Genomic DNA, 23,428 nt, shown 5'->3' with positions numbered 1-23,428 from the left:
GCAGCTGCCGTAAGCCTTCTCAAACCCATTTTTTAGTGACAGTCAGGTGGGACTCGCATCCCAACTCTTCGAAGAGGCATCCTTTATTAATTTCTACATTAGACGCTGGTCAAACATGCAGGACCTTTCGGACTTTTTGATGTAGCAGCAACTTGAGATTCCCATTCACAAATCTGCACCCACCTTACTACCGCTCCCTGAGTCTCGTTCTGAGGATTGTTCACCCCTCACCCTGATAACCTACCTGCAATGTTCATAGGGAATAGAGAGAGAGGAGGAGGGGGTGCTGTGAGCGAAGGTTCAGGAGAGGAGTGGAGTGGGAAGAGGGAGGGGGGAGTGGGCATGGTGGCTGCAAATAACGAGGAGGAGGATCTGGGAGGGAAGCAACGAGCTGGAGGTAATGAAAGTATGAGTTAGAGAGTTAGTAAGAGTGAATTAGTAAGTAAGAGTTAGTAAGTTAGTAAGAGTTGGAGAGTTAGTAAGAATTAGAGTATTTTAGTGAGTAAGTTATTATTAAGAGTTAGTGAGTTAATAAATTAGTAAGAGGATTTTTGGGTCAGTTAAGTACAGTGCAGCCATAAGTGTTTAATTTTTAAAAATTCATTCATGGGATGTGGGCGTCGCAGGCTGGGCCAGCATTTATTGTCCATTCCTAGTTGCCCTTGAGAAGGTGGTGGTGAGCTGCCTTCTCGAACCGCTGCAGTCCCTGTGGTGTAGGTACATCCACAGTGCTGTTAGGGAGGAAGTTCCAGGATTCTGACCCAGCGACAGTGAAGGAACGGCGATATATTTCCAAGTCAGGATTAAGTGGCTTGGAGGGGAACTTGAAACTGGTGGTGTCCCCATGCATCTACTGTCCTTGAAGAGGTCACAGGTTTGGAAGGTTGGATGCCTGGGATCTTCCTGGTCCCTGTGGATTAGCCATTTGAGCCAGTAAGTAGAAGAGCCAAAAGGAGCCTTCCTATGAATAATCGCCATCCTGTTGGTTAGAACTCTTTTTCAATGTAAACAAGGGACTAGAAGAAGGCCATTCAGCCCCTTGAGTCCCTTTCACCATTCAGTCGCATCATGGCTGATCTGCACCTGAACTCCATTTACTCTCTTTAGCACTATATTCCTTCATACTCTTGTTGAACTAAACCCCACTATCTCAGTGTTGAAGACTATGCCCACTTGTTCTGGATTCCCCCACTGAGTGCCCATCCTATTGAATCCTTTTATCATAAACACTTCAGTTAATCGCCCCTCAATCTTATAACCTTATTTGTGTTAATAAGATAGGGAAGCTGTCGTTCTATATTGAGTATACTAAGGTAAGAGAAGATGTAGCAATGCTGAGGAAAGCTGTTCATTTAATTTCTATAATTATTTGCCTCCCTCCACTCTATATATAGCCATCTTACACCATGTCCAGCCTGGCAATGTCCCACACTGCTGCAAGCTGGATGAGGGGCAAATGGGTCTCTCTCTCTTTCTCTTCCCCCTCCACGGTTTGCCTCCATCCCCTGGGGCACCTGGCTGCAGTTGTTACCTGGACACTTAGCAGGATAGACACTGGAACGTCACTTTGGGGAAGCTGCAGACTCTCTCGTCCTCCCAGTCTGACCTCAGCTGTGGCTCACTGGCGGCACACTCTCCTCGGAGACTTAAACACATAATCCAGGCTGACTCTCCAGCGCGTTACTAGGGAGTGCTGTATTGTCAGAGGTGCTGTTTTCAGATGAGAGATTAAACTGAAACCCAGTCTTCCCTCTTGGGTGAATATAAAAGATGACACTGGAAGGTGTGGGAGTGTCCTGGCCAAAACTGATCCCTAAACCAAGATCATTTCAGCAGATCATCAGGTCATTTATCATAGTTTGTGAGTCTTCCTGTTTGCAAATTGGGTGTGTCATTCTGACGTTGCAAGTGACTGTACTTAACAATTACTTCACTGGCTGTAAATTAGTGTGTAAAGTACTGAGGTCATGAAAGGCAGTTTTTAAAGCCAAGTTCTTTCCTTTCCCTTTAGTAAAATTATTTTTCTTAACTTTCAATTTTTTGATACTTTTGGTAGTACAAAATGAGACCATGTTTAGTTCACATTCTAATTACTCAGCGAGGCGAGTGACAGGGTGAATAGTTACTCTGTAGGTTGTACATGTTGCTGTGAAGGAAGAGACTCAGTGACACAGTGGGTGGTGGGTTGAGAGGGAAGCATTTACATTGCAGCCGAGGTGCCAAAAATTAGAGCTGCGTGATTTCTAGACATTGCAGTTCCTGTTCTGCACCTTTCAGTCATTACCCTTGTGCCTGCTGACCTACATTGGCTCGGGATCCAACAATGCAGAGTTAAAACTCTCATCCTTACGTTCAGATCCCTCCATGGCCTTGCCTCTCCCTATCAGCTCCTCCAGTCCTACCGCCTTTCAAAATCTGGCCTCTTGTACATCTCTTATTTCAATCGCTCCACTGGCAGCCATGCCTTCAGCTGTCTAGGCCCTAAGCTCTGGAATTCCCTCCTGCTTTAGGTCACCTGTCCAATATCTCCTTCCATGGTTCAGTGTTAAATTTTGTCTGATTATGCTCCTGGGAAGCACCTTCTGTTAAAGGCGCTATATAAATGCAAGTTGTTGCGTGTCGCCAATCCCGATGGGAACCAATGTTTTTAGTTGCCCATGCCCACAAAAATCTGGGTTTGGATGCATGGGTAGAGCTGGTGAGGGTCATTACTTGTGATTTTACTGCACTGAGTGTCCGAGGAGAAAGGGAGAGTATGCAGCTTTTAAAGAATGAGGAAGGAAGGGTTCAAGGGAGCACTGAGCATTGTAGTGTCCATGAAACAGGACCAAAGCATTTGCAGTGGAGATATGAGGGTTTTGGAGGGTTGAGGTGAGTGAGAAATAATCTAACAAATATCAAGTCACGTGTATGAGAGAGCCACTGCAGAGTTCTCCCTATATATGGGAGCAATGTTCAAGGTCAGAACCTAGTTGAATTGACCAGTGACGTGCATGTTCAGGAGAACCTAGCCACACACACCCCCCACCCCCCCCCAATCACATGGCACTCCGATATCGGATGGGGGGCGGGAGGTGGATGTGTGATTTCACAGGAGTCCACTGGAAGTTTGGAAGGAGCCGTCTTAAATATATCTGCTCTTCTTCACAGAAGTACATCCAGGAGGCCCGGAGTATAGGAAAGAGCCTGCGGCAACCCAAACTCTCGGATCTGTCACCGGCTGTCATCGCACAAACGAACTGGAAGTTTGTAGAAGGTCTGCTGAAAGAATGTCGCATCAAGGTAACTCGACTGTGGTTTTTTTCTGTCAATTATACATGGGCAGAGGTCAAAGAACAGACTTGGGGCAGGTGAATGAGTCAGTTAATTCTTTCCCCCACCCCCTTTCCCCTGTCTTGCCTGGTCCTGAGGTTTAATTTCCTATCTCCACTGGGCTAATGGCTTCAGTTGGTGTCAGTGCTGCTGAGCTAGAGGGGTGGGGAGGCCTAATCAGCCAGTACTCCCATCATGATCCTTCCTGGACCTTCTAGTTAGCAGGATATTTGAGACCTTGACTGCTGCACTGGAGTGTCAGCCAAGATTGAAGGACTTGGAGACTGGGGGGTGGGTGTATGTGCACCCAAGTCTTTGAAGGTGCCAGACCAAGTTGAGAAGGCTGGTAAAAAGACATGAGGGATCCTGGGCTTTATTAATAGACCATACAGTACAAAAGCAAGGAAGTTATGCTAAACCTTTATAAAAACACGAGTTAGGCACCAGCTGGAGTATTCTGTCTGGTTCCAGACCCCATTTTAGGCAAGATGTCAAGGCCTTAGAGAGAGTGGAGAGGAAATTTAGTAGAATGGTGTCAGAGATGACAGATTTCAGTTCCTTGCGGTACTGGGGTTGTTTTTCTTAGAGTGGGGGAGGTTAAGCGGATAGAGGTGCTCAGAATCGTAAAAGGTTTTGAAGGAGTCAACAAGGGGAAACTGTTCCTGGTGCCAGAAGGGTCAGTAATCTGAACACACAGGTTTAAGATAATTGGCAAAGAACCAGAGATGATATGAGGGGGGAAAAATGATTGTGATCTGGAACGCATTGCCTTAAAGGGTAGTGGGAGATAATTCAGTAGTAACTTTCAAAGGGGATTTGGATAAACACTTGAAGTAGAAAAAGATGCAGGATTGTAGGCAAAGAACAGGTGAGTGGGAAAATTGGGTGGATTCACCAAAGGCTGGTGCCATCATAATTTGAGATCTGAATTTCTCTGACTCTACAAGTTTACTTCTCTAGGTTCTGAAGTTGAACTCAGAGTCATAGAATTTTACAGCACAGAAAGAGGCCCTTTGGCCCATCATGTCTGTGCCAGTTATCAAGCCCCTATCTACTCTAATCCCATTTTCCAGCAGTTGGCTGGTAGCCTACAATAGACCCCTGAAGGCAGCAGCACAGATGGATAAGGTGGTTAAGAAGGCATATGGAATACTTGCCTTTATTAGTTGAGGCATTGAATACAAGAGCAAGGAGGTTATGATGGAGCTGTATAAAGCGTTAGTTAGGCCACAGCTGTATAACTGTGTGCAGTTCTGGTCGCCACACTATTGGAAGGATGTGATTGTACTGGAGAGGGTGCAGAGGAGATTCATCAGGATGTTGCCTGGGCTGGAGCGTTTCAGCTATGAAGAGAGACTGGATAGGCTGGGGTTGTTTTCCTTAGAGCAGAGAAGGCTGAGGGGGGACCTGATAGAGGTATACAAAATTATGAGGAGCATAGATAGGAAGAAACTTGTTTGCTATGGCTTTTCAAGTATTCATCTAAATACTTTGGAAATGTTGTGAGGGTTCCGGCCTCTACCATCCTTTCAGACAGTGAGTTCCAGATACCCCCCACCCTCTGGGTGAGAAAAAATTTCCTCCAATTCCTTCTAAATCCCCTGCCCTTTACCTTAAATCTATGCCCCCTAGTTATTGACCCCTCCACTAAGGGGAAAAGCTTCTTCCTATCTACCCTATCTATGCCCCTCATAATTTTGTATACCTCTATCAGGTCCCCCCTCAGCCTTCTCTGCTCTAAGGAAAACAACCCCAGCCTATCTAGTCTCTCTTCATAGCTGAAACACTCCAGCCCAGGCAACATCCTGGTGAATCTCCTCTGCACCCTCTCTAGTGCAATCACATCCTTCCTATAGTGTGGCGACCAGAACTGCACACACTACTCCAGCTGTGGCCTAAATAGCATTTTATACAGCTCCATCATAACCTCCTTGCTCTTGTATTCAATGCCTCAACTAATAAAGGCAAGTATCACATATGCCTTCCTTACCACCTCACCTACCTGTCCTGCTGCCTTCAAGGATCTATGGACATGTACACCAAGGTTTCTCTGATCCTCTGTATTTCCTAGGGTCCTACAATTCAACATGTACTCATTGCCTTGTTAGTCCTCCCAAAATGCATCAACTTGAGCCAACAACCTTAAGATTCAGAGGCAAAGCTACTTGTAACTGAGCAGGATTGACAGCTCGGAGTTGCTCGATAGCTGACATGAGTGGGCAGCTGGAATGGAGATAACCTATTGACAGGGTAGGGAATTGTTTAGGCAGTAGGAAATAAAGGGTAGGACTAATGAGTATCCATTCCATTTCGTAGGATGTGACTAATTGTGTCCCCCAGGGATCTCTACTGGGGCCTCAGCTTTCCACTAAATGGAGAGATGTTATGAACTGTTAAAGAACGGAAAGATTCAGGGGTCCATGTATGCAAATCACTAAAAACTAGCAGACAGATACATTAAAAGAAGATTGAACAGGCTGATAGAATACCGGCCTTAATCTGAAGGGGGCTGAAATACAAAAAGGTTTAAGCCATGTAACAGTTGTATAAAGCTCTGCTTAGACCGGATCTGGACGCTGCACCTCAGGAAAGATAACAAAAGGCAGGCTATTATTTAAAAGGAGAGAGACTCCAAAAAAGTGCAGCACAGAGGGATCTGGGTGTTCTTATGCATGAGACAAAAAAAGTTAGCATGCAGATGCAGCAAGTAATTAGGAAGGTAAATGGAATTTTGGCCTGTATTGCCAGGAGGTTGGTGTTTAAAAATACAATTGTTACAACTGAACAGGGTGTTGGTGAGGCTGCACCTGGAGTACTGTGGATAATTTTGGTCCATGTATTTAAGGAATACTGGCATTGGAGGCAGTTCAAAAGAGATTCACTAGGCTGATTCCTGGGATGAAGGGATTGACTTAGCAAGAACGGCTAAATGGCCTTTATTCATTAGAGTTTAGAAGAATGAGGGGTGATCTTATTGAAACGTTCAAGATTCTGAGGGGGCTTGACAGGGTAGCTGTTGAGAAGATGTGGGGGAATCTTGAACTAGGTTACAGAATAAGGGGATGCTCATTTCAAACCCTGTTTTTTAATATTCATAAATGCTAGGCCAGCATTTATTGCCCACCCCTAAATGCCCTTGTTCAGAGGGCATTTAGGTGTCAACTGCATTGCTGTGTGGTCTGGAGTCACATGTAGGCCAGACCAGGTAAGGACAGCAGATTTCCTTCCTTAAAGGGCATTGGTTAGCCAGATGGGTTTTTACAACAATCAATAATGGTTTCATGGTCATCATTAGACATTTAATATCTCTGCTGAGGTGGGATTCGAACCCAGACCCCCAGAGCATTACCCTGGGTTTCTGGAATACTAGTCCAGCGACAATAACACTATGCCATCGCATCCCTGTGAGATGCAAAGGAATTTCTTCTCTGAGGGCAGTGAATGTCTGGAATTCTCTACCCCAGAGAGCTGTGGAGGCTAAATCACTGAAAGTATTTAAAGAGGAGATAGATAGATTTTTGAAATATCAGGGAGTTGAAGGCTATGAGGACCTGGCACGAAGAGGAGTTGAGGCCTGTGGCAGATTAGCCATGACCTTATTGAATGGCGAGGCAGGCTTGAGGGGCTGAATGGCCTACTCTTATTTCTTATTATGTTCTTAACCTGGCCTCAGAAGGGGATGCAGGAAAGATTCAACAGAATGATGCCAGGCAAAAAGGGTCAAATTATGAGGTCAGATTGCAGAAATCTAATTTAGGTTACCATGAATATTGGAGACTAGGAGGTAATCTAACTGAGGTAATTAAAGGATTTGATAGGCTAGACTGAAGGAGCTATTTCCTCCTGGCGAAAAAGTCTAGCAAAAGATGGATTAAAGTTAGAGCTGGGATGTTCAGGTGTGATGTCAGGAAGCATTTCTTCACACAAAGGCTAGTGAAAATCTTCCCCAAAAAGCTGTTGAGGCTTGGAGTCAATTGAAAATTTCAAATTGCATGATAGATTTTTACTAGCCAAGGGTATTAAAGATTATGGAACTATGGCGGGTAAACAGTGTTGAGGTACAGATCAGCTGGCATTGGAGGCAGAGCAGGCTGAAGGGACTGAATGGTCTACTCCTGTCCCTATGAATTTGAGTGGAATGTTTCTCAGGGAAACGCAAGACTGATTTCCTTCCCTTGATTTTTATTTGATCTGGAGTTTCCCAGCACTTGGACAAAGGGATTGCAACTGTCCTGGGTGTGAAGAGGGAAGAAGGCCACTAGGCCACAAGCTAGGCCACTAGGCAACTCTTTTGAGGTTAACTCAAGCTTACCAGTTGAAGTTTTTTTTCCTGGCATGTCCTATAATAGGTCAGGCACGATTGGCTTTAATATGCATTAGGATGGTTTGAATCTACTTGGTTTTTCTGTCTTGCAGACCAAACGGATGCTGGTGGAAAAGATGGGACATGAAGCAGTCGAGCTGGGACATGGAGAGGCGAACATCACTGGCTTGGAAGAGAACACATTGATAGCCAGTCTGTGCGACCTCCTGGAGAGAATCTGGAGCCACGGGCTGCTTATCAAACAGGTGAGTCATCCAGAGGGGCTCCGACTTTCCCCAGCTTATACTTCATGAGCCATTTGAGTGCAGGACTCACCACAAGTCAGTAGATCACGTCCTCAGCATTTGTCTTTCCTTGGTTTATCACAGGGGAAATCAGCACTCTGGTCCCATCTACTCCACTATCAGGAGAGTGAGGAGAAGCGAGAAGCAACGGTGGAGACCCCAGGTGAGCAGATGTCTGTTTGCAAGAAACGACTATCACCTTAAGCGGAAAGAAAATAATGTGAATGATAAATGAGAGATTGGGGGGTTAACCATAGATTGAAGCTATCACAATAACGCTGGGTGGCAGTGAGCGGAGCAAGATTAAAAGATCGATATTGAGATAAAATGGTGTGATAATTCTTCCACTTATTAAATAATGAGTGCAACCACACCTGGAATATTGTATATAGTTCTGGTCACCATGATACCAAAAGAATGTTGCAGCAATTGAAAGAATAAAGAAGAGAACAATTGGAATGATTGAGAGGCTGGAAAGATGAGCCTATGAAGAACAGTGACGTAAACTGAGCATGTGAAGCATGTGAAAAAGAGGAGTTTGAGAGGTGATGCTTTGCTGTTTTTAATATTCTAAAGGGATGACATAATGTAAATCATGGCACAGTGTTTCATTTTATCCAGAACTAGAACCAGAGGCCATAGCCTGCGATAGACAGGGAAGGAAATTCCAAACTAATCTGGGGAAACATTATTTCAGCGAGCAAGTGGCCAATCTATGCAACAGGTTGCTAGGGACACAATGAAAATGTTGATTCATTCAAATGAAAATTAGATTGATTTCCATCAGAAAATGTTTGGGGATACAGTGTAGGCTTAATTTGAGACATACCATGGTAAGCGTAACAAGCTCAGAGAAACAGGTTATTTCCTGTTCCTGTTTCCTGTTACAGGTTCCCATAGTTCTCCAGGGTTCCCTCACCTCATGTCTGGGTCTGTTGTAGACTAATTGATGGAGGTTGATCGCTGTGATTAATAATCATACAAACTGCCTGTTGCTCTCCTGATCAATGGAAATCAGACCCAAGGCCTAATAATCAGGCCTCACCATTCAGGCTCAGGAATTGTTCTTCCCAAATTATTAGGCCCATACTCATGGTAATGGCTGAAATAGGGTTATGAGCTCTGATTGGATGCATTCCTCAGGGCTTCATCCCATGACCTGCCTCTAGCCACCTTGTCAGTCGTTTTCCTCCCATCCCCAATCTTTTTTAAGAAACAAAAACTTTCAAAGAAAATGATTTAAAATATACACGCAATCTTTTTTTTTTAAATGCTGCTACAATTTTTTTTCTCCTGGGTTGCTCACAGCAGTGACCTAAACATTAACCTTTAAATCCTGGAGATTCCAGAACATTCCTGGAGGCTATGAAATATTAATCTGTTAAAAGGAGGATTTAATTTATGGATGTCGTATGAATCCCCGCCAAGTCTGGACTCTCACTTGCCTTTTGCTTTTCTGCAATATTCCCACAGTTGCATCTGGGCCAGAACGGCGGAGGTCGGATTCAGGACTGAACTTGCCGACCCTCAGGGTCTCCCTCATCCACGACATGAGGTACAGTGTGACAGCGAGTCTTGAACAATGCGAGAAAGCATGTTATATCAGCTGCTCAGCTTGCATGCGTGTGTGCATGCACACACACACACACACACACACACGAGTTGAGAAGTAATCTTATAAAATATATGTTATGTAAATGCAAGAACTCAACAGATCTAACTAATCAGTTTGATGTTCCACTCAGTCTCTGTACAACTGAAAGGAATTGCATAGAAGTTACAACACAGAAACCATGTTTCTGATCTGTGCCAGTGTATATGCTTTATATGTGTCTTCTCCCACCTACAGCATCAAAACCTATCAACACAACTTTCTATTCCCTTCTCCCTCCTCTACTTTCCCCTTAAATGCATCTCTGCTGTTCACCTCTACTCCTCCTAATGGTAGCTGGTAAGATCCACATTTTTCCACTCTCTGGGTAAAGAAGTTTCTCTTGAATTCCCTATTGGATTTATTGGTGACAATCTTATATTTATGATATCTAGTTTTTGACTCTGCGCAAGTGGAAACATCTTCTCTACATCTACCTTAGCAAAACCCTTTACACTTTCAAAAACCTTTATCAGATCACCCCCTCAGCCTTCTCTTTTCTAGAGAAAAGAGCCCCAGTCTTTCTTGATGGTGTTCTCAGTTCTGACAGCATCCTTGTACATCACTTTTGCACTTTCTCCAGACCCTCCATATTCATTTTCTGTTCTTGTACTACATGAAGCCATGACTCAGGGAAAGCTAAATTGTTCAGAATGTACCCCAGGGGTATAGTGGGCTGACACTTTTGTTGCCCTTTAGTTTCTATTGCTGTTAGCTATGAGCTAGCTGCATTGTCTTTGCAATTTATATTGCAGGGTTACTGCAGGATTTCAGTAAGTAACTCTTTCGAGTTATCAACAGTCACAGATTGTAACTCTTTCGAGTACATTCACAGTTCTTGGTTTCCGGGAGTGGGACATGAACCCACAACCTTCTGATTCAAAGGCGAGGGTGCTACGAACTGAGCCACAGCTAGCCCTACGATATAAAAGGCTCTTGTTATTTAGGGCAATTAACTCCAAAGGGGGATACTCATTAAATGCTGAATACTCTCACAATTAACGAAACAAGCAGTTTCTAATGGCAGCTGATTGCACTCGAAGCAACTTACGTCAACATGTTATAAATAATTTGGTATGTGTTACCTTCACCGTCTGTTCAAGGAAGAAAGATTTGCATTTATATAGCACCTTTCACTTCCTCAATAAGCCCCAAAGTGCTTCGCAACCAATGAAGGACTTTTTGAAGTGCAGTCACAGTTGTATTGTGGGAAACCTAGCAGCCAACTTGCGCACAGCAAGCTTCCACAAACAGCAGTGTGGTAATGGTTAGATAATCTGTTTTAATAATGTTAATTGAGAGCTAAATATTGGCAGGGCAACCAGGGAACTCCCCTGCTCTTTGAATAATGCCATGAGATCTTTTGCATCCACCTGAGGGGGCAGCATAATGTCTCAACCGAAAGATGGATCTTCAACACTGCAGCATTCCCTCAGTCCTGCACCGGAGTGTCAGCCTAGATTATGTGTCCAGGGTCGAATGGGACTTGAACCCACAACCTTCTGACTCAATAGTGATTGAATCCCTCACGAGCTGCACTCCCCCCTCCTAATCATGCCCAATGGCTATAGAGGCAAAATAAAGGGGGAGATGACCAAAGGGACAAGGAGGAACATTTTAGTTTCAAAAATTGAATGTCATTTAATATTTCAGGCATGTCCAACACATGAGCGAGATCAAGACGGATGTAGGCCGAGCCCGGGCCTGGATAAGGCTGTCCCTTGAGAAGAAGGTGCTTTCTCAGCAACTCAAGCAGCTCATGTTCAACCAAGCTCTTATCAAGTAGGTTTAAGCAATCAATTCTTTGCTAATGTCTGTTTAATCTGAAGAGTTCAGTGTGGTTCGTAGGCAAACTGTAAAAATTGTAGAATTTTACAGCCCTGAGGGAAAAGGGAGCACATGCATTTCATTAGCGCCTTTCACAACCTCAGCATGTCTCATCTTTACAGCAATATTTCTGAAGTGTTATCACTGTTGTAATATAGGGAAACACATTGGTCCCACAAGCAGCATTGTGATAATGACCAAAAATCTGTTTTGGAGTTGATAAGGGATCAATTTTAGCCAGGACACCAGGGAAAAAGGCCCCTGCCCGTCTTCAAAATAGTGCAACAGGTTTGCTGCCATCAAAGAGAGCAGACAGCTCAACGTCTCCACTGAGAAACAGCTAATGCTGTTTGACACACAAATAGTTCCGGTTGTAACAGAGTGAGAAAACTCAGTTTCTCCACCCTCTGAAGTTGAGCAGCTCTGGTTGTGAGAGGGTTACCTTGGTACGCCAGCTAGGATTAACCAGTTTATATGTGGTGAATGCAGGCAACCCATAACTCTACCCATTAATCCCACTCTTTCTCCACAGGAATAGTGGCTTTTCTTGACTGATGGTTTATATTTTGGCCCATGTTCCTTCGTAAATCCTCCCGTAGCAAGTGACATTTTCTAGTGCTGACAGCTTCAAAGCAGTCTGCTCCTGGGCCTCTGTCTGTAGTCTGTTGCTAAGAGTTGGGTGATTTTGGCCTGGGTTGACTTGTGCTAATAGCAAGTGGTGGAACCAATGTGCTAGATCAACTGAGTAGATTAACCCAAATTATATAGGATTGGATGTCAGTGAAAAATCAACTTGTTGCTTTTAGTTTCTGTCTATTACTGAAATCAAATTATATATTTATATACTTACTGGTAGGATATCCACCAGGGGCTTTAAATTACTTAACAATCCATGCAAGTTCTCAGCAGAGCATATGAAAGTGAACTTATTTATACACCTAGATGGACAGTGTCAGATGACTTGCTCCAAAACTATCAGTTCTGAGATTATTGGCATGTCATCATTTTGTGTCGTAAGCTCCTCTACGTCAGTGTAAGTGGCAATGTTGCACCAAGTACACCTCATTCTTTGTGGAATATAAATATAATTTTTGTAACAATTAGGACAGTTTTCATTGTTATAGACATTGCACCTGAACAGAATGATAACAGCTGAAACATGGATGTGTTGGCTCCAAACTAGCTTTGATTCTTACACAAACTCTTTGGTGCTTCTAAAATTGTATTAATCTGACGCCACCCGCTTATTGAACATTCACATCCTGAATCCTAATGACCTAATCTGAACCATTTGTTTAACCTCTATCACACAGAACACATTCTCACACAACAGTGATATAAATACTGACTATTGATTTGTTAATTGATTTCCCCTATTATATTCACTATCCTACACCAAGTCACATCATACTTTTGAAGGAAAACAATACAAGTTCCAGGCTGCAGGAGAAGAGGGAACAAGCAAGTGGGAGTTTGACGATATGTGATTTTCACCATTGCTACCTTAGTCTACCTGATGCTCAGGCAGAGCACGGGAACTCGACAATGTTCAAATTTAAAATTTGCGCCCTTGTGTTGAAATCCCTGTGTGGCCTCGTCCGCCCCCACCATCTCTGTAACTTCATCCAGCCCTACAACCCTCAGAGATCTCTGCAATCCTGCAGCTCCTGTCTCTGGAACATTTCAATTGCTCCACCCGCAACATCAGGTCTTCAGCTGCCTGGGCCCTCGGCTCTGGAGATCCCTCCCTAAACCTCTCCGCCCCTCTCTCTCCTTGGCCAAGCTTTTGGTCAACTGTCCTAATGTCTCCTTATGTGGCTCGGTGTCAAATTTTATCCAATTGTGCTTAGGGGTATTTTACTATGTCAAAAACAGGTTGTTGCTGTGTTTGTTGATCTGAAGTCAGAGGGGTTACAGTTTAGTTGGTGTTCACTGTCTCTCTTTCACACCAACAGGAAATTGTACAAGCGTTATGCCTTTCTGCGCTGTGAGGATGAGAAGGAGCAATTCCTTTACCACCTGTTGTCACTCAATGCTGTGGACTACTTCTGCTTTACCAGTGTCTTCACGACAATCAGTAAGTTGGGACAGTGTCCCTTTAAGACAGGATAACTATACTGGAATAATTGCCAAAAAATCCAGCGAGGAGCTGAGAGTTTTTCTCTTGCAACAAGTTGTTACTATGTGGAATTTTTTCTCTCAGAGGGTTGCGAGTCTTTGGAACTCTCTCCCTCAAAAGGCGGTGGAAGCAGAGTCTTTGAATATTTTTAAGGCAGAGCTAGATAGATTCTTGGGGTGAAAGGTTATCGGGGGTGGGCAGGAATGTGGGGTTGAGGATACAATCAGATCAGCCATGATCTTACTGAATGGCGGAGCAGGCTCGAGGAGCTGAATGGCCCTCTCCTGCTCCTGATTTGTATGTTCGTACGAATGCACTGCCTGAAAGGGCTGTAGAAGCAGATTCAATAATAGTTGTTAAAAGCGAATCCGATAAATAATAGCCACGGAAAAATTGGAAGAGCTATGAGGAAAAGGCAGTGGGACTGGGACTAATTGGATAGCTCAATGAGCTGGCACAGGCCTGATGGGCCAAAGGGCCTGCTGCACTGTAAGATTCAATTAACCGTCACCAACTCGTAGCTCATTCTTTCCCTAGAAGATAAAACTGTAACTCTCCTCAGCCTCCATCACTTTTCCTTTTCTCTGATAACAGCAAAGTTTTAAGGCCCGAATGTTGGCCTCCCCTCAACACTTCATCCTCAGTGTAACCTTGCAATATGCTCAGGACTTCTGCTCAGGTCACTTTGGGTGCTGAGTACAGTAATTGTACAGCAAAATAAGATGACTATTTTTGCCATTCCAGTTTTCTCACCTCCTGGAGGCTTTGACTCCCACTCGTTCTCAGATCTGTGGAACGCAGGCTTCCCTCCTTTCTCAATCTGCAGTCTCTGAAACACAAACCAGCCATGGGCTAATCACTACTTTGCACTTCATCCCTTCTCTTTTCATCTTTTTGAGTCTGCTTGTGTCCTGTATGTTGGGGCCTGGTCTTCAGCTGGGGTCTTGAATGTGTTTTCAATCAGATGGACATAAAGTGGCCGATGATGAGTGTTTGTTTGCAGAGGCAATGACCTTAGAGTGTGCTGCCGCTGTTGTATTGGGCTCTACAGTGCTGACTTTAAGCCATAGTTTACCCAATAGCTTGTTATGAAAAGGCCCTACTTTGTGTATATAGACCAGAACATCTAGTGCTCAATTCCCTCATCACTACTACATTATCTGTTGTCACCTGCAGCAGTACAGGGGCTGCAAAGATAGGTCTTGGAGCCAGAAAAGGGAGAAAGATGAAACTTTCTTTGCTTGATGTCGATTCAGTGAACCCATGGTGGATCTTGGCAGAGAGCAGGATCAGGCCAGTGCTGAGGGAGTGCTGCATTGGCAAGAGCTGCCATCTTTCGAACTTGACGTTTCAGGGGGATATAAAAGATCCCGTGGCACTGTTCTGAAGAAGGGGTCTTTTGCCCAGTGCCCTGGCCAATACTTATCCCTCAACCAAACTGACTAACACAGATTATCTGGAGATTATCAGATTATTGTTTGTGGGATCTTGCTGTGCACAACTTGGCTGCCATTGCCTTGTTGTTGTTTCCATACCCAGTGGGGGAAAAGCACAAACCAGGAGCTTACCTCCAGGAGCTGCAAACTGCAATTATCCCATTTAAAAACCAGGAGTAACCCGTCTGCCCCTCCCTGAACAATCCAGTCCACAGCCATGAATGCTGGTCATTGTACAACCATTGCAGTTTGCAGCTTACTGCCTGAGGGAGGAGGACTCACAGTGGAGCCCTGCATTTTAAGATGCACTTTCCCATATACATAACATAACTTTCAGAAATTAGAGTTGAAAAATCAAGTCTTGTCTCTCAAAGGGTCTCAAAATCACATTGGGAATGGACCTGAGGTGGGGGTGGGGTGGAACGGTCCGGGGGATCCAAGGCCACGTGGACGCTCTCCTGATTGTTATGAAGCTACAGCCTGACATTCGATTCGCTGAAGGTTAGATATAAAGATAACCCCTCCCTTTTCTGTACCCCAATGTTAGAGTTCCCTCCATCACTCCTCAATAACAACTTCCATTTATAGGACACTTAATGTGGTAAAACGTCCCAAGGCAGTTCACAGGAGCATTATCAGGTAAAATTTGACACTGAGCCATGTAATCAGATATTTGCTTAAGTACCAAAAGTTTGGTTACAAAGAAAAGTAGGGCACGGATTTTGGGCGGAACCAGAAATTCCCGCCTGAAGTCAACCAGTCCGTCAAATTTTCTGTCCCGCAACAATCCCCGCCAGAGGCGGGAACGGTAAATCCCGCCCTGGGTCTTATGGCATCTTAAAGGGCGAGAGGGAGTTAGGTTTAGGGAGGGGAATGCCCAGAGCGTCAGGCCTAGGCACCTGAAGGTGCAGCTGCAGTGGACAGGTGAAGGAAATGCAGGATGTGAAGAGGGCAGATTTACAGGAATGCTGAGTTCTCTGAGGGGCGTAGGAGGTTTGAAAGGGCAAGACCATGGGGAAATTTGAACAAAGGAATGAGAATTTTATATTAGACTTTGTGTAGAATACTTGCAGTTATGTGAATGACTATACACCCTCATACAGCGAGCTTTCGTGCCCCAGGGACAGTCACAACCCTGGTGGGGAGGGTGTTACCCCACCCCCACCCCCCGCTCCTTTTATACTGATAGGGTGCTGGTGGCAGTGGGAACACTACATAACTTGCTGCCTGCCGATCAATATAAAAAGAAAAAGAAAGACTTGGATTTGTATGTTTATATTTTTATATTGCGTCTGTCATGACCTCAGGATGTCCCAAAGCACTTCACAGCCATGAAATACTTTTGAAATGTAGTCACTGTTACGATGTAGGAAAAGCAGCAGCCAATTTGCGCACAGCAAGCTCCCACAAACAACAATGTGATTGTGACCAGATAATCTGTATTTTCTGAGTTTCTCAAGGTATAAATATTGACCAGAATACTTGGAGAGCTCTCTCGCTCTTGTTCAAAAGAGTGCTGCGGATTCTTTAACATTCACCAAAGAAAAGAAATGAGACCTTGTTTAATATCTCACTTGAAAGATGGCACCAACGACAGTGCAGCTGTTCCTCAGTAGTGCACTGCAGTGTAAACCTAGATTAAGTGCTCCAGTCTCCAGAGTGAGATTCGAACCCTGGCCCAGAGGCAAAAGTGCTAACCACTGACCCTATATAGAAGAACCCAAGCTCGTGAGGGATGGGCAACTTTGTTCTGTGTAGCGGTATTATTTTTATTCTAACAATCTCTGCCACGTTCTCTTCTTGCTTTCCACAGTGATCCCGTACAGAGCTGTCATTATTCCTATCAAAAAGCTGAGTAACTCCATCACTACCTCCAATCCTTGGATCAGTGTGTCGGGTGAGCTGGGGGACACTGGGGTGATGCAGGTTCCCAAGAACGTTTTGGAAATGACTTTTGAGGTTTGTGCATAGCTTTAATTGTGCTTTTCTTTTGAAACAATTTGACTTTCAGCCTGTTTTTAAGATCTCATCCTTGTCTTCAAATCCCTCTCAATCTCCGTAAACTCCTCCAGTCCGTGACCCTCTCCAACATCTCTGCATTCTTCCAATTCTGGCTTGATTATGTCTGTTGATTTTCATTGGTCTACCATTGACGCCCATGCCTTCAGCTACCTTAGCCTAAGCAATGGAATTCCCACCCCAAATCCCTATGTTTCTCTCCTCCTTTGAGACACTCGTTAAAAGCTACCTCTCGACCAAGCTTTTAGCCACCTATCCTAATATGTGGCCTGGTATGAAATTTTTTTAAAATTTATTTACGAGATGTGGGTGTCGCTGGCTGGGCCAGCATTTATTGCCCATCCCTAGTTGCTCTTGAGAAGGTGCCTACTTGAACCGCTGCAGTCCATGGGGTGACCTTCCTTCCATCATAAGGTCAGAAGTGGGGATGTTCACTGATGATTGCACAATGTTCAGCACCATTCGCAACTCCTCACATACTGAAACAGTCCATGTCCAAATGTACCAAGACCTGGACAATATCCAGGTTTGGGCTGACAAGTAACATTCATGCCACACAAGTGCCAGGGAATGACCACAGTGCTGGAGGGAGTTCCAGGATTTTGACCCAGTGACAGTGAAGGAACAGCGATATATTTCCAAGTCAGGATGGTGAGTGGCTTTGAGGGGAACTTCCAGGTGGTGGTGTTCCCATGTGTCTGCTGCCCTTGTCCTTCTAGATGGTAGCGGTCGTGGGTTTGGAAGGTGCTGCCTAAAGAGCCTAGGTGAGTTTCTGCAGTGCATCTTGTAATTGGTAGACACTGCTGCTACTGTGCATTGGTGGTGAGGGAGTGAATGTTTGTGGATGGGATGCCAATCAAGCGGGCTGCTTTGTTCTGGATGGTGTCAAACTTCTTGAGTGTTGTTGGAGCTGCACTTGTCCAGGCAAGGGGGGGATATTCCATCACCTGTGCCTTGTAGATGGTGGACAGGCATTGGGGAGTCAAGAGGTGCTCGCCGCAGGATTCCTGGCCTCTGACCTGCTCTTGTAGCCACAGTATTTATATGGCCAGTTTCTGGTCAATGGTAACCTCCAGGAAGTTGTTAGTGGGGATTTCAGTGATGGTAATGCCATTGAACATCAAGGGGCAATGGTTGGATTCTCTCTTGTTGGAGATGGTCATTCCCTGGCACTTGTGTGGCACGAATGTTACTTGCCACTTGTCAGCCCAAGCCTGGATATTGTTAAGGTCTTGCTGCATTTGGACATGGACTGCTTCAGTATATGAGGAGTTGCAAATGGTGCTGAACATTGTGCAATCATCAGCGAACATCCCCACTTCTGACCTTATGATGGAAGGAAAGTCATTAATGAAGCAGCTGAAGATGGTTGGGCCGAGGACACTACCCTGAGGAACTCCTGCAGTGATGGAACTGAGATTAATGACCTCCAACAACCACAACCATCTTCCTTTATGCTAGGTATGACTCCAACCAGCAGAGAGTTTTCCCATGATTCCCATTGACTCCAGCTTTGCTAGGACTCCTTAAAGCCACACTCAGTCAAATGCTATATTGATGTTAAGGCCAGTCACTCTCACTTCATCTCTGGAGTTCAGCTCTTTTGTCCATGTCTGAACCAAGGTTGTAATGAGGTCAGAAGTTGAGTGACCCTAGCGAAACCAAATTGAGCATCAGTGAGCAGGTTAAGCAAGTGCTGCTTAGTTGCATTGTTGATGGCCCCTTACATTACTTTACTGATAATGGAGAGGAGACTGATGGGGTTGTAATTGGCCTGGTTGGATTTGTCCTGTTTTTTTTTTGTGTACAGGACATACCTGGGCAATTTTCCACATAACCAGGTAGATGCCAGTGTTGTAGCTGTACTGTAAAAGTTTGGCTAGGGGCGCAGCAAGTTCTGGAGCACAAGTCTTCAGTACTGTTGCCAGAATATTGTCAGGGTCCATAGCCTTTGCAGTATCCAGTGCCTTCAGCCATTTCTTGATATCACATGGAGTGAATTGAATTGGCTGAAGACTGGCATCTGTGATGCTGGGAACCTCCGGAAGAGGACGAGTTGGATCATCCACTCGGCACTTCTGGCTGAAGATTGTGCCAAATGCTTCAGCCTTATCTTTTGTACTGATGTGCTGGTCTCCTCCATCATTGAGGATCGGGATATTTGCGGAGCCTCCTCCTCCATTGAGTTGTTTAATTGTCCACCACAATTCGTGACTGGATGTGGCAGGACTGCAGAGCTTAAATCTGATCCGTTGATTGTGGGATCGCTTAGCTCTATCTATCACTTGTTGCTTATGCTGTTTGGCATGCAAGTAGTCCTGTGTTATAGCTTCACCAGGTTGACACCTCATTTTTAGGTATGCCTGATGCTGCTCCTGGCATGCCTTCCTGCCCTCTTCATTGAGCCAGGGTTGATCTCCTGGCTTGATGGTAATGGTAGGGTGGGGGATATGCCGGATCATGAGGTTACAGATTGTAGTTGTATAAAATTCTGCTGCAACTGATGGCCCACAGTGCCTCATGGTTGCCCAGTCTTGAGTTGCTAGATCCGTTCGAAATTTATCCCATTTAGCACTGTGGTCATGCCACATAACACATTTTTATCCTCAATGTGAAGACGGGACTTTGTCTCCACCAGGACTGTGCGATGGTCACTCCTACCGATACTGTCATGGACAGATGCATCTGCAGCAAGCAGGTTGGTGAGGATGAGGTCAAGTATGTTTTTTCCCTCACCACCTGCTGCAGACCCAGTCTAGCAGCTCTGTCCTTCAGAACTCAGCAAGCTCGGTCTGTGGTGATGCTACCGAGACACTCTGGGTGATGGACATTGAAGTCCCCCTACATTCTGTGTCCTTGGTTCAATGAAGAGTGCAGGAGGGAATGCCAGGACCAGCACCAGGCATACCTAAAAATAAGGTGTCAACATGGTGAAGCACCCTCGGTGCTTCCTCCAAGTGATGTTCAACATGGAGGAGCACTGATTCATCAGCTGTGGGAGGGCGGTATGTGATAATTAGCAGGAGGTTTCCTTGCCCATGTTTGACCTGATGCCATGAGACTTCATGGGGGCTGGAGTCAATGTTGAGGACTCCCAGGGCAACTCCCTCCTGACTGTATACCACTGTGCCGCTACCTCTGCTGGGTCAGTCCTGCCGGTGGGACAGGACATACCCAGGGATCATTATTGTGGAGTCTGGGACATTATCTGTAAGGTATGATTCCGTGAATATGACTCTGTCAGGCTGCTGCTTGACTAGTCTGTGAGACAGCTCTCCCAATTTTGGCACAAGTCACCAGATGTTAGTAAGGAGGACTTTGCAGGGTCGACAGGGCTGGGTTTGCCAGTGTTGTTTCTGGTGCCTAGATCGATGCCAGGTGGCCTGTCCGGTTTCATTCCTTTTTATTGACTTTTTAGCGGTTTGATACAACTGAGTGGCTTGCTAGGGCATTTCAGAGGGCATTTAAGAGTTGTCAGCCTGGAGTCACATGTAGGCTGGACCAGGGAAGGATGACAGATTTCCTTCCCTAAAGGACATTAGCGAACCAGATGGATTTTTACGACAATCAATAATAGTTCCATGGTCATCAATAAACTTTTAATTCCAAATTTTTATTGAATTCGAACCTGGGTCCCCAGAGCATTACCCTGGGTCTCTGGATTACCAGTCCAGTGACAATCCCACTACACCACCGCCTCCCTGTTATGTTTGATAATAGCCCCGTGAAGTGAAGTGCCATAGGATGTCATATTACATTAAAGGTGTTATATCAATGCAGATTGTTGCTGTGTTGTGATTTATCCACAAAGACAGCTCTCACTAACTCACCCCATTTTGTTAAATATAAGAACTGACTCTACAATTGGGTAATCCCTGGCAAGGATTAGCTCTGGCAGAGAGCCCAGGTTGGGGCATTGGGTGCCTACTGCTCTTGATTTGCCACCTATTAGAATTATTGAGCGGGTCTCAAACCTACAGTCTACAGAGCTTGGCTTCTTACTTTGGATTGCTCTACCTAACTTTACTGAGATTTGGTTTCTCAAGTGCTGGATGCCTTCCAGTACCTCACCTGAGTAGCCATTTCTGATGTGAGTTGTGAGAGTGGGGGCTGTTCGACCCGAGAGTGGGCGGCATCACAGTTGAAGTTGATCCTGTCCTCATCTGAATCCACACGTGCACTTTCCAGTGGGCTGGGGTGAGTGTCCTTGGCTTTTTTAAAAAATCCTTGCCCCCCTATATATTCAGGGTAGCAACACTAGTGCTGCTAGAACCTCATTGCAAGTATGGAGTCAGCACATTATGGATTGAACCCAAGGTCAGGCTCTTGAGAGCCAGCAGAGGGCAGAGGAATGAACACTGAGTCAGAGAGCAGACTGTTGTGTTGCTGTTGGGTGTGTGAACTGTGAATTAATGGTCTCCACTTTCCTCTCATTCAGTGCCAGAATCTGGGCAAACTAACCACAGTTCAGATCGGCCACGACAACTCAGGCCTGTTGGCTAAGTGGCTGGTGGATTGCGTGATGGTCCGGAATGAGATTACCGGACACACTTACAGGTAAGGACCTGACAACACTACACTAAACACTTTCTGTCAGCAAGACAGCACGATTCACTTGACCGGCTGCCTGTAGTCCCAGACAATCTCATGTACAACAAGAAGGGCTGCTGGAGATCGTCAATAGCATCCCCAGTAAAAGCTGGAAACACAGTTTCCTTGTCAGGCATAATCTGTGGAGAGAGACTGAGGGATCCTACTTCACAACTGGAATGAGAGAAGTGGACAGACACATATAGGAAATGGATAAGCAAAATACATACATCTATATCTACAGTTTTTTTGATTTGTTCATGAGATGTGGGCATCGCTGGCTGGGCCAGCATTTATTGCCCATCCCTAGTTCCCCTTGAGAAGGTGGTGGTGAGCTGCCTTCTTGAACCGCTGCAGTCCATGTGGTGTGGGTACACCCACAGTGCTGTTAGGGAGGGAGTTCCAGGATTTTGATCCAACACAGTGAAGGAACGGCGATATATTTCCAAGTCAGGATGGTGTGAGACTTGGAGGGGAACTTGCAGCTGGTGGTGTTCCCATGTGTCTGCTGCCCTTGTCCTTCTAGGTTGTAGAGTTGTGGGTTTGGAAGGTGCTGTCGAAGGAGCCTTGGTGAATTCCTGCAGTGCATCTTGTAGATGATACACACTGCTGCTACTGTGTCAGTGGTGGAGGGAGTGAATGTTTGTGGATGGGGTGCCAATCAGGCAGGCTTTGTCCTGGATTGTGTTGAACTTCTTGTGTGTTGTGGGAGCTGCATTCATACATATCAATGGAGAGTATTCCATCACACTCCTGACTTGTGTCTTGTAGATGGATATATATGGATACAGATACATCTACATATATATAAAATATACATGTATGCATGGGTATTGTGTATATATATAGAAAGGCGATAGATTAATATAAGATAGATATACACACATAGGTACCACACATACACATGTATGTTTATATTAACATAAAAAAATCATATGTATGGTATTTAGGAAGTACGGAGAGTGAGGGACAGCCTGTCATAGGGCACTGGGGTAACAGTGGATCATTAACAGAAACCACAGTACAACATGTTTTAGAAACAAGTAACATTTACTTCAGACTCCCCGCCTCACTCATGAAAAAATGGCTTTAACACAGTGTTGTCACGGTTTTGTTTGATGGCTTGTGCTCCTGTATTATATCACGTCAGGTTCCCCTGCGGCCGGTGGCTTGGGAAAGGGGTAGATGATGGCAGTTTGGAGCGGATCCTGGTTGGTGAACTGATCACCCCGGTCGTGGAGGAGGACCTGAGCAAGCAGTGCCGCACTCCGCCTCAGCTACGATCCCCAACCATCGCAAGGCGACTCAGCATCACGTCCCTCGGAGGGAAGACAGGCAGTGAGTGCCCTTTCAGCTTTGACGATCTGACAGGCCGGGGTTTCACAAAATCCCTGGGCTACAAGGCCATCTGTGGGAAACAGTCTCGCTACATGTCAGGCCAAGTATACCTGCAGTCCGGACCAAATTAATGGGAGGATCCCATGAGGGTGATTGGACTGTTCATATCAGGAGAGGCCTCCCGTTGCCATTTAGTCAGGGGGTTGCTCTTCTGAGGCTGGGGCTAAGACATGTTGTCGGGGCAAAGCAAAGGGAGCTTCACTCTGCAGCTAACTGTGCTATCTAGCCCTGCCCTGGGAGTGATTAACACTCAGTGCCTGACATGGAAAGTGTTTCATTTCTCGATATAACCATTGCACCAAAAAAAAATTGTGATAAAATCTGAAATAAAAACAGAAAATGCTGGAAAAACTCAGCTGGTCTGGCAGCATCTGTGGAGAGAGAAACAGAGTTAACGTTTCGAGTCCATGTGACTCTTCTGCACCAAAAAAATTGTTCCTTTTTCTTCCCAGGAGGGGAACTAATCTA

General features: G+C 45.2%; 1 protein-coding gene across 4 annotated transcripts in view; it reads left to right on the top strand.

The window, feature by feature from the left end:
- The window catches only part of LOC144696777 (DENN domain-containing protein 5B-like), a 294,878-nt gene that overhangs the window by 254,179 nt on the left and 17,271 nt on the right, over nt 1-23,428 (top strand). For all 4 annotated transcript variants that reach the window (XM_078568498.1, XM_078568496.1, XM_078568499.1 and 1 more), the window contains 9 exons: nt 3,151-3,282; nt 7,729-7,881; nt 8,005-8,083; nt 9,394-9,475; nt 11,225-11,353; nt 13,354-13,475; nt 16,767-16,912; nt 21,411-21,529; nt 22,713-22,900. In XM_078568498.1, coding sequence (XP_078424624.1) covers nt 3,151-3,282; nt 7,729-7,881; nt 8,005-8,083; nt 9,394-9,475; nt 11,225-11,353; nt 13,354-13,475; nt 16,767-16,912; nt 21,411-21,529; nt 22,713-22,900 — 1,150 coding nt within the window. The remainder of the gene's footprint in view (nt 1-3,150; nt 3,283-7,728; nt 7,882-8,004; nt 8,084-9,393; nt 9,476-11,224; nt 11,354-13,353; nt 13,476-16,766; nt 16,913-21,410; nt 21,530-22,712; nt 22,901-23,428) is intronic.

The sequence above is a fragment of the Cetorhinus maximus genome, chromosome 22 (genome assembly GCF_964194155.1).
Source record: "Cetorhinus maximus chromosome 22, sCetMax3.hap1.1, whole genome shotgun sequence".
NCBI lineage: Eukaryota > Metazoa > Chordata > Chondrichthyes > Lamniformes > Cetorhinidae > Cetorhinus > Cetorhinus maximus.
The sequence above is the reverse complement of the archived record's forward strand: the minus strand, read 5'-3'. Positions and strand labels throughout refer to the sequence as shown.